Raw genomic sequence first — 10,451 nt, forward strand, 5'->3', positions numbered from 1 at the left:
TCTGGGGCCCGAAAGCCCTGCCTGGTGTGTGCCCCCGTGGGCGGGCCTGGAGCCGCGGGCAGCAGGGCTGAGCCTGGAGGGAAGTGGCACTGCCTCCTCCCCACTGGGTCTTCCGGGGGAGGGGAGATTGCCACTTGGCCACCCGCCTGCACCTCCTTACGGGAAGAGGGTGGAGGTTGGCAGCAGGCTGGAAGGCGGGGCCAGGCAACGGCTCCCTTTGGTGCAGCCGGCACCTTGTGCCTAGGGCCTCCAGCCTTTCAGGGCCCACAGAAATGTTGCAATATCTTTTAAAATGAGAAGAAAAAGAGAAATGAAGCTTAGTTTGGATTATATGCTTTTTTATACCAATGTACTGAAAATACTAAAAAAAATTTTTTTTTTCTTAAATGGAGAATGGAGTCCATAAGGCAAAAGTACCAGGACCCAGAAAAGTTGAACTTGGGCTCCCGCTGGTCCCCAAGGAGGCGCCAAGCTCCCGTGCCCAGGAAGTAGTCGTGTGCCCAGGAGGATGGGCTTGGGCAGCTGCGGCTGCTGCGGGCCCCGGGGCACTGCCAAGCCGGGTCGCCGGAGGGTCCGGGCGTAGTAAGGCCGTGGCCCAGGCCCGGCAGGTGGCGGCGAACGCAGCCTGCGCTCAGGGGCGCCAGGCCTCTGCGTGCGCACCCTCGCCTGCTCCACGACGCTGTGCCCACTTTACGGATGAGGAAAAGGAGGCCGAGCCGCGACTGGAAGTCACGCCGCAGAGCACAGCGCTGCCTCCGCGCCCTGGGGAGGAACCCGGGCGCTGTTTGGAGAGGGGAGGACAGAGCTGCTTGCAGGGGGGCCTCTGGGCTTCGGCGTCGGGCGGGGTGGCTCCCTTCTCTGAACCTCGGTTCCTGGTGCCCCACGTCACAGCGCGCGCAGCCTGCGGGCGCGCGGCGGGCTCGGGTGGACCGCGCGCAGGAGGGGCCGCGCAGGGCGCCCCTGGGGACGAGCTGCCCCGCCCGCGGGGAGGCGGCGGGCGGCGCCCGGGCTCCGGGCCAGGCGGGCGGGGCCGGGCGGGGCCTCGCGGCGGGGCGGGGTGGGCGGCGGGGACAGTGGCCTCCGTCTCTTGCTGCGCAGCGCCTGTCCCGCCGCGCCCTGGTCCCTGGTGAGTGGGGCCTGGCCCCGAGGACGCGGCCGGGAGGAGAGCCCGGCGCGGTGGGACGTCCGACAGCTCCCGCCCCGCGTTGCGCGGCCGGAGGGGAAACTGAGGCCAGAAGCGGCAAGCCGGAGCCTCGGGGCGGGGATTGGCCGCGGCCGCCGCCGGGCAGCGCTTGGGGTTCGGCTGCGGGGGCGGCGGGCGGTCCCCGCCGGGCCTCAGGGTCCAGGTGGCTGCGCCGCCGGGTTCCGGCCAGTGGCGGGCGGCGGCAGAGGGTCCCGGGCAAGCCCCGCCCCCCGCCCCGCCCCCAGCCCGTGGGCTCAGGTCACGCACCAACTTGCCGCCGCGCGGCGGGGCGAGCCCCGCGCCCATTCCGCGGATGGGCCAGGCGAGGCGGGAAGGGAGCTGCGCGGAAGTCACTTTGGGGTCACGAAAGTCAGGCGGACCCGGGCTCCAGCTCCTCCAGCCGCCGCCACGCCGCAGGGGAGGGGAGCGAGACCCGATCGAGGAAGTTACTGGCCCGCGCCCCGCCAGGCCGTGTAACCGGGTCCTCAGCTGCCCGGGTCCAGCCTGAAGTGAGCCGAGCCCCCCGGGGCCTGCCTGGCCCGCGCTCCTGGTGCAGAGGAGCCCGGAACCCCAGTGGGGCCTCCAGCTGTGGCCAAACTGCCAAGAGTGCTGGAGTCACCTCCGCAGATGCCCGTGGCGCTGGCTTGGTGTGCCGTTTTGGAAGAGCTGGAGCGGGCTCAGAACTGCTCTGCCTTGCATGCCAGGGCAAGGAGTTACCTGGTACTGTGCCAGGTGCTCTTGGATGGATGACAGGAGAGATGGGCTTGGGCCTCCCCTAGGGACAAGTGACCGGGTAGTTCCAAAGGGTCCTTGGCAAGGAGAGGATATCAGGGGAGGTCACGTGCAGGAAGCACCTGCCCAGGGCACCTGGCACACAACAGGCCATCAGCTAAAAGGCAGGGCCTGCGGGGTGTGGGCAGAGGCCCAGGTGATTGGAGCCCACGGGGGGGGGGGGGCCCTTCGTCCCCCAGGCCCCCTCCACCCCCAGGGCAGCAGGAAGCAGCTTTCTGTTTCTGGAAGCTCGTGGAAGCAATAGTGCTGAGGATACACTGAGAGGGAGGCAAGCAAGCCTCTTAGAATCCCAGCTCCCCTGGGGAAGCTTTGAAGTGGGGGAAACCGAGGCTGGCTCAGGAGCCTCTGTCCAGGGTCCCACAGCTGCAGTGAGGAGCCAGGGTTTGGCCTGGGTGAGTTCGGTTTCAAAGCCTTGCTGCCCCGCACTGTGACGGAGCCCCTTTCTCCCCCGGTGTTCTGCTCGAGTGTGTGCTGCGCGGTAGTGCGTGGGGTTGCCTGCCTGTGTGGTGTGCGGGTGTGTCTGTGTGGCATGTGATGTGTCGCCTTTGTCCATGGTTCACGTGTGTGTGATGCCTGTGCGTGGTGTGTATGCACGTGGGTGTGTTGTAGTGCGTGTGCCAGGTGTGTGGTGGGTGTGCACGTGGGTGTGCGCCAGGTGTGTGGTGTTGCACACTGACAGGACAGCAGCCGCAGGCGCCCCCAGAGACTGTTGCCCGTGGGCTGACGGCGGGGAGCCGCTGCTTCCGCCTCCTCTTTGCTTTCTCGTTGTTTTAGCTGCAGGCCTCGGTTTCTCTTATTTGTATTTCCACTCACTGACTTTGATTGTGTAAGCAATACCTGGATGCCCGCTCTTTGCTTAAAAAGAAAGCAGTCTTTTGAGGTACAGCAAATCCCCGCAGCTGCCTGTGAGTTGGGGAACCCCCTGACCTCTTCCTGCCTGCTGCCCCACTGGTTACCTTCACAGCGAAAAGACCCACCAAGGGTACAATGAAGCCTAGCGGTGGGTCATTTACAAAGCAGAGAGAGACTTACAGCAGGTCAGCGGGGCGGCGCGGCGTGAAGCCAACATAAGGGCTCTGGGCAGCTGGTCCCGCCTGGAAAGGACAAAACTCGGCTCTGTTTCGCGGCAGCAGTTTCTGTTGCCTTCTACAGGGAGCCCTCGGGGAATGGAGGGTGCCTTGAGACCCTCTCCACGTCACAGAAGGACACACAGAGGCCCAGGGGATGAGACGTCAGGGCGCAGGTCCTGGAACCAGCCACCCTGAGAGGTCTGGGGGCCGTGAGGTCTGGGGGCCACCCCCCCCCCACCGGGCCAGGGAGCTCTGCTTGTGGCCCTGGGGGAATCTTCTGGCCTTGGGCAGAGGGTGCTGAGGCTGGGCTGGAGTAGCCTGCACACTTTAGGGTGCAGGAGGAGGCTGAGAGAGGCCGCGTCCTTGTCACACGCCCGCCATCCTCTTGAAGCTGGGGGAGGGGTGTTGAGGGCCTCAGAGTCACACATCCAGAAAGTGAGAAGAGTCACAAGTGCAGGGTGGGGGACTAATGGGGAGAAGCACCCCGAGAAGAGAAGCCGCCAGAGGGGGCGACCGGGAGGGTGAGCACACCGGGCCCGTGGCCCGGGTCCCCCAAGCTCGCGGCGCAGAGGCCTGTGGGTAGGCAGCGTCAGGCAAGGCCCAGCACTGCTTCCCAGCCTGCGGCTCGAGCTCTCGGCACCTGCAGGATGCTTCCTCGAGCTTGGACCAGGGTACGCGTTTTGGACAAGAGCGCCCCAGAACTGGGTGTGCATCTCCGTGACCCGGGTCGGGGGGTTCCTGGTGCCAGTCTCCCTTATCCGGGTGGTGCTCGCTTTGACCCCTTGTGAAGGACACCTCTGGGCCTCGGGCGTGAAAGGGGGGCATCACAACTAGTCTGGGGCGTCCGTGGACTGCCCCTGGACAAGGAGACCTGCGGTCTGGCCTGCCCCCGCCCCTCGGCCTCTGAACCTCTGTCCTGTGCATCTGTGAAGCTCAGCATGGGGTGAAGCCCCCCGCCGCCCAGCCGGGGTCCGCTTCGGGGAGGCCCGGCACCCTGACCGTTTCCGGAGGCTTCTCCGTGTGCTGTCCCTTAGCCATGGGTCCAGCTTGTCGGCCACCAGGCCCTGTTGCACAGATGAGGAGCAAGGCCGAGCGGACCCGGGACTGCCGGGGGGCTACAGAGTGGCGAGGCCGGCGGGGGCCCCGGCTGCTCTCCACTTGGCGCAGCACGGCGCTGGCGCTCAGCTGCGCCCTTCCGGGCCCTGGAGATGGCCCTGCGTGTTGTGGAGGTCAGACCCACGAGCACCACGTGCAGCTGGAAGCCAGCGGCCCGGCAGGGGGAGGCCCGAGCAGCGCTGCCAGGCCCGGGCTGGGCCCGCGACGGCTCTTCCTCTTAAGCTGTGCAGCTGCCTGGAGGTGGCTGTCCCCATTCAAGGCGCAGGAAGACCGAGGCTCAGAAGGGTGGCATCAGGGCGGTCAATGGCAGAGCAGAGTCCGCTGGGTGCCCCCCACGCTCTGCTTCTTTTAAAATAATGCTCCTTGTAGACGTTTTGGAAGATAAGATAATCTCATGCTGAGTGTGAGCTTTGGAATCACAAAGAGCCGGCTACCCTTGGCAACCGCCTCCTCGCCTGCGCCTCGGGGTCTTCCTTGGCAGGGGGCTACGATGGTGCAGTTCCCGCAGTGTGAGGAGGAAAGGACAGTGTCCAGGTTGGGGCTCAGCCCGGCCTGGCATGCAGCCGCTCCCCAGGAACCTCGACCCCATCTCCATACATTCCTTCCAAGATTTCAAGTGCATACCTGTCTTCTCTTTCTTTTCTTTCTAAAATTGGGGTCCTTCTGTGGTTGGCTTTATATTCTGCCTTATTCACTGAATGTTAGGTTGAGGATCAGTTTCCCTCATGAGAGTCCTCTAAGGCCTGATGGGGCCCCTGAGGTTGGGGGTCTCTGAGGTCATTTTTAGCCCCCCTCTGTTGGGCACTGAAGTTGCTCCTGCGTTTAGCTGCTGTGGCCTCTTTCCATAGCCTCAGGCCAGCAGCCGCCCCTTCTCCCCAGGTGCAGCCCTTGGCCCTGAATTTTCAATGGCTCCTCACGGCCTCCAGACTGAGCCCAGGCCCTGCTGCCTCTGAATCCCACCCCGGCCGGAGCCCCCTGCAGCCCACCTGGCTGCCCCTGAGCCGGGCCGTGCCCTCCGCTCCAGCGGGGCCCTGCCCTGCATTCACCGTGGGGAAAGCGCTCACTGTCCTTCCGGCACCGCCCCCTCCCCATCCCTGGTTAGAGGCCCCCCTTTTTGAGGTCTGAGTTCCCCCAGGACCACCCCCCCTTTGACCTCTGGGACAGAATCCAGTTGTGCGGCTTCTTGTCTCCTGCGTGCAGACACCCTGATTCTCCAGCTAGAACCACTGAGTGGAGTGGGAGTGGGAGTGGGAGCTCAGCGCCCTCCTTCTAGGACGGGGAAACAGACTCAGCAGGTTTCCCCAGAGCCGGCCCAGCCCGGGCTCCTCTCTGGACTCGCGGCCCCGTGAGCTCCTCAGGTTGCAGGTGCCTCAGGTGGTGCGGGCGCCTAGTAGGTCTGCAGCACACACCGAGGCTTGGTACTCTGTGACCGCAGGGCTGCCGGGAAGGGGGGCACTGATGACTGGGTCCCCACTGCTCTGCCACTGGGGCTGGAGCCTTGGGCCCCAGCGGAGGGTCACTTGACTCTGGAGGGCTGGGGGGGAGGTCAGTTCTCTGCTCTGGCCCTGGGGGGTGGCAGTGTCCAGGCCTGAGACGAGGGACTTCCCTTGCTCCCAACCCTGCTGAGGGGACCCAGGGAGAAGGGCAGGGACCTCGCCAGCCCTGGTCTCTTGATACTCCAGGGCCCAGGACATCAGGGTAGGAGCGGGTTGGAGTCCCGGGCAGACCCTGGCCCTTGGTTGCTGTGTGACCCTGGGTATGCCACTCTCCCTCTCTGATTCACAGGGCAGGGGTAGTGATTTTAGGGTGAGCCTGTGGGACAGTGGTGAAACACCCATGTTCAGAGACTCCCACAGGCTGTCTGCTGGGGTTAGGCCCAAGGTAGGCCATGTGACATCCTGTTCTACAGAGGGGGAAACTGAGGCCCAGGGGAGAGAAATAATTTGCCCAAAATCACAGGAAGTCAGTGGGCAGCAGGGATTTTAACCGAGGTCTGTCTGACACGAGTCACTGAATGATGAATGAATGAGTGAATGAATGGATGGATGGATGAATGAATGAATGGAGTCCTAGAATGTGAGTGTGTCGTGTGGCCTACGGCAGGCCCAGCTGAGCCCGAGGGCTGGCACTCGGCCTGGGGAGGAAGGCCTGGAAGCCTTGGCAGACGGGGACCCGGCCTGGCCTAGAGGAGGCGACAGGGGAGGGACCCAATTGCGCAGAGGCCCAAGGTCAAGGGTGAGGGTGAAAGAGCCCAAGACCCTCCCAGGTGGGGCGGGAGCTGAGCTGGAGCCCGACTGTGGGGAGAGGGCACCCAGAGGCTCCTGCTGGCTGGGGGCTGGAGTTCGGACAGAAGTGGTCACTTCTGCCCCGGGGTCAGGCTGGCAGGCCCGGATTGTGACCCCGCCCCCTGCCCGCCCTCCCCCCACTGTCTGCGCCTCCCCGCGGATGGGGTTCTCCGGCCCTGGGGGAAACGGGGCACCCACAGCCCCCTCCAGGACTTGCGGGGGTGCCCGAGGAGGCCTGGGGAAACGCTGGCCGGGCCTCCCCAGCTCACCCGGGCCTGCCTTCTCTTCCAGAGCTTCCCGGAACAGCAGCGCAGCAGCGATGGCCCCGCCCTGGGTGCCCGCCGTGGGCTTCACGCTGCTGCCCAACCTGGGGGGTTTCCTGGCCTCCCACTACGTCCGTGGAGAGGGCCTCCGCTGGTACGCCAGCCTGCAGAAGCCGGCCTGGCACCCGCCCCGCTGGGTGCTGGGCCCCGTCTGGGGCACGCTCTACTCGGCCATGGGGTAGGTGCTCCCGCGGGGCGGGCCGGGCCGGGCGCCTGCTGCCAGCCTTGCAGGGTGAGCCGGGCGGAGGCTGCTCGCTTGCCCAACAGAGCTTTCTCCTGCCGCCTTCCGGGCGGGCGGGCGGCGGGGGGCCGCCCTGGCATCCTGGAGGTGTCCACAGCCTCGGGGGTCGGCGCAGCGGGGGCCAGCGCAGGGGCGCGCCCAGCGATGATTCAGCCAGCATGGTGCTGCTTTGGGGGCATCCCGGCTTCTGCGTTTCTAGGTTCTTGGCTTCCTCGTGAGAAAGAATTCAGAGAGGTGCCAGCCTAACGAGGCCAGGAAAAGGGTTGATTGAGAAACGAGAGGAAGAGGTAGTACACCCCGAGACGGGTGCGGGCGTGCTGCAGGGCGAGCAATGTGGGCCGGGCTGGGTCTTGGCAGGGCCTTTCCTTCCCTTCCCCATGTCAAGGAGGGACCCCAGCTGTCTGCTGTCCTGATTGGTTGTCTTTCTTTTTATTTTTTTTATTTTTTAAAGATTTATTTCTCCCCCTCCCCCCACCCCCGTTGTCTGCTCTCTCTGTCCATTTGCTGTGTGTTCTTCCGTGCCTGCTTGTATTCTCATCAGGCGGCACTGGATCTGTGTCTCTTTTTGTCGTGTCATCTTGCTGCAGCAGCTCTCCATGTGTGCGGCACCACTCCTGGGTCGGCTGTGGTTTCACTCTGGGGGGCTCTCCTTGTGCAGGGGCCACTCCTTGCACAGGGGCACCCTTATGTAGGGGACACCCCTGCGCGGGCCAACACTCCTTGTGCGCATCAGCACTGCGCGTGGGCTGGCTCGCCACACAGGCCAGGAGACCCTGGGTTTGAACCCTAGACCTCCCATGTGGTAGGTGGATGCCCTATCAGTTGAGCCACATTCGCTTCCCATGATTGGTTGTCTTCCTGCCGTCCCCTGCCAGCTTTCAGGGAACGAGGCCAAAGGAACGTGCGTTAGGTTTCCGGGCCCACCTCCTCCTTGCATAAGCCCGGGTCAGGTGGGGAGTAGGACCGGGGCTGTGCAGGAGGCAGGACAGCTCGGTGTGAAGGCTCAGGGCTCAGCTCGTTCTGCCTGGCGTGGCATCCGCCCATGCTCAGGGGCACCGTCAAGGCTGCTGGGCTCTCCATCAGAGTGGAGGCAGCAGGGTTCCTGCTGTAGGGTCTCGGAATTTTGGGGTCCATTGCACATTCAGCCTCTGACCAGGTCCAAAAGGCCCAGGCTCCTCTGCCACCTCCCGGGCTAGCTTCAGTTCCGGTCAGCTCACCTGAGGGCATTTCCGGGGAGAAGAATGGCTTCTTGAGGGCTTACCCAGTGTGCTACCCCCTCCATGGCTCTGATAACAGTGGCAAATATTTATTGTATCCTGAGCACTGCCAGTGTGCTAGCTTTAATCCTCACAGCAACCCTGTGAGAGATGAAGGCCCAGAGAAGTTAGGCAACTCATCTGGGGTCACACAGCAGCCATGGCAGGGCAGGACTTCTGCCTTTGCGGCTGCACCATGGGCTTCCCATGGGCAGGGGTGTGCCTGAGCCATCGCTGTGGCCTTAGAGTGTCCCTGGCTCCCTGCCCGCGGTACCCTGATGGTGGCCTGTGTTTCAGGTATGGCTCCTACATGATCTGGAAAGAGCTGGGGGGCTTCTCGGAGGAGGCTGTGGTCCCCTTGGGCCTCTATGCTGGGCAGCTGGCCCTCAACTGGGCATGGCCCCCCATCTTCTTCGGTGCCCACCAAATGGGCTGGGTAAGTGTGGTGGTGGTCCCTGGCGATGGGTGGTGGAGGGGCCTCCCTGGGGGTCACGGGGACGTCACATCCCAGGAGGATGGGGGTCCGAAGGCCGGCGGCGGGGGCAGGCAAACGGCTCGCGGCCAGTTCTCTTTAGACGCCCCTGCGCCCAGTGCCTCCCTCCGCTGCTCCGCCTCCAGCCCAGGAGCTGTCGGGGGACCTCCCGCGGGCTCACTGGCTTGCGTTTAGGGGCCTTCGAGCCGGAAATCGACGTTACACTGGGTGCTGTGTGGTGAGACACGAGGCCAGCAGGCCGGGCGCAGGCCCCTGGCCCGTCCACCCGAGTCCATGCCCCGGGCGGTGGGAGCCTGCTTGCCATCCCCACCCCTGGGGACAGCGCGGACGGCTTACAGCGGGCTTCTCACGGTCGCCTCACTGCACCTCTGGGAGATAAGGGCAGGCCTCTCTGCCGAGGGGTCGGGGTGCCAAGCCCTCGCAGTAGCTGCTGCACCCCCGAGCACCGGCACCGTCACCTCCACCCCCCCACAGTGTCTGTCAGGTGGGATGATGGCTCCCATCCTACAGATGAGGAAACTGAGGCTGAGGCAGGGCAGGGGCTTGGCTGGGCCCCTCGGGGAAGGCCTGCGATGAGCGAGGCTGATCCGGCGCCCCGTCCAGTCCAGCCCAAGGGTGGAGGCTCGGACACACTGGCACGCGCACACACTGGCGGGGTACCTCAGCCTGTCGCCCTGCGCCATGTCTTCACAGGCCCTGACGGACCTCCTGCTGACGGGCGGGGTGGCCACAGCAACGGCCGTGGCCTGGCACCGGGTGAGCCCGCCGGCCGCCCACCTGCTCTACCCGTACCTGGTCTGGCTAGCCTTCGTCGCCACGCTCAACTACTGCGTGTGGCGGGACAACCGCGGCTGGCGTGGGGGCCGGCGCTCCCCAGAGTGAGGGTGCCGCCTGCTGGCCGCTGCCCGCTGGCCACCAAGAGCCGCTGGCGGTGGCCGCCGGGGCTGCCGCTCCATCTGGACCTCAGCCGGGCATCACTGGCAGCCCGTGTTTGGGCTGAGCCCCCACCCAGAAGCCTCCAAAGCAGCGTCCTGCGCCTTCTGCCCTGCTGAAGGCACGCTTGTCAAATGTGGCGTTTTACCAGCCAAATAAAGTTTTTACCTCCTGTGTGGTGGCCTTGCTGCTTGGCAGCCACCTGGCCACGGGCGCGCCTCCTGCTGCTGGTGCTGGGCCAGGTCGCCCTGGCTGGCAGTCAGGGACACTGGACCCTGGCCAGCACTTCCCCCCGCTCCTTGGGGCCCTCAAGACCCTGGGAGAGGGGAGGGGCCGCCCAGGTGTCGCAGCGGGAAACTGGCCACCTTGGGAGCAGCCTGTTTGGCTCCAGAGCCTGCAGGGCTCGTGCAGCTGCCCAGCGGGCCCCCTGGTGTCCCAGCTGCTCCCACAGTGTCCACGCCGCCGGCCGAGCTCCTGAAGGGTGCGGGGGCACAGCCTGGCTGGCTCAACACTCACCTCCCCGCTGGCTCGCAGCAGGACCCTCAGCTGGTTTGGCCCAGGACAAGGGTGGGGCCGCTGATTCATCTGCCCCGCAGGCGCCTGGTCCCGCTGGGGACAGCCCCTCGGCCACCCTCTCGGCGGGAAGGGGTGTCGGAAGGCAGCACTGGGCAGGCCCATGACCGGGCTCTGTGGACGGCGCAGACCCACCCGGCCCGGAGGTGTCCCTGGCTCCATCCGGGTGACCCCCGGCCTCTTGCA

General features: G+C 65.4%; 1 protein-coding gene across 1 annotated transcript; it reads left to right on the top strand.

The window, feature by feature from the left end:
- Positions 1-1,029: 1,029 nt before the first annotated feature.
- On the top strand, positions 1,030-9,866 carry TSPO (translocator protein). Its single transcript, XM_058308901.1, has 4 exons — positions 1,030-1,126; positions 6,738-6,947; positions 8,564-8,702; positions 9,453-9,866. Exons 2-4 carry the CDS (start codon positions 6,766-6,768, stop codon positions 9,639-9,641), a joined length of 510 nt encoding a protein of 169 aa, XP_058164884.1. The 5' UTR covers positions 1,030-1,126; positions 6,738-6,765; the 3' UTR covers positions 9,642-9,866.
- The last annotated feature ends 585 nt before the right edge of the window (positions 9,867-10,451 follow it).

The sequence above is a fragment of the Dasypus novemcinctus genome, chromosome 12, assembly GCF_030445035.2.
Source record: "Dasypus novemcinctus isolate mDasNov1 chromosome 12, mDasNov1.1.hap2, whole genome shotgun sequence".
NCBI lineage: Eukaryota > Metazoa > Chordata > Mammalia > Cingulata > Dasypodidae > Dasypus > Dasypus novemcinctus.

What these genes read in the sequence shown, in the direction of transcription:
- TSPO (XM_058308901.1), top strand. Translation starts at nt 6,766, where the DNA reads ATGGCCCCGCCCTGGGTGCCCGCCGTGGGCTTCACGCTGCTGCCCAAC. An exon ending in ACGCTCTACTCGGCCATGGG is followed by an intron (nt 6,948 to 8,563) that starts GTAGGTGCTCCC and finishes CCTGTGTTTCAG; the next exon opens with GTATGGCTCCTACATGATCT. An exon ending in GTGCCCACCAAATGGGCTGG is followed by an intron (nt 8,703 to 9,452) that starts GTAAGTGTGGTG and finishes ATGTCTTCACAG; the next exon opens with GCCCTGACGGACCTCCTGCT.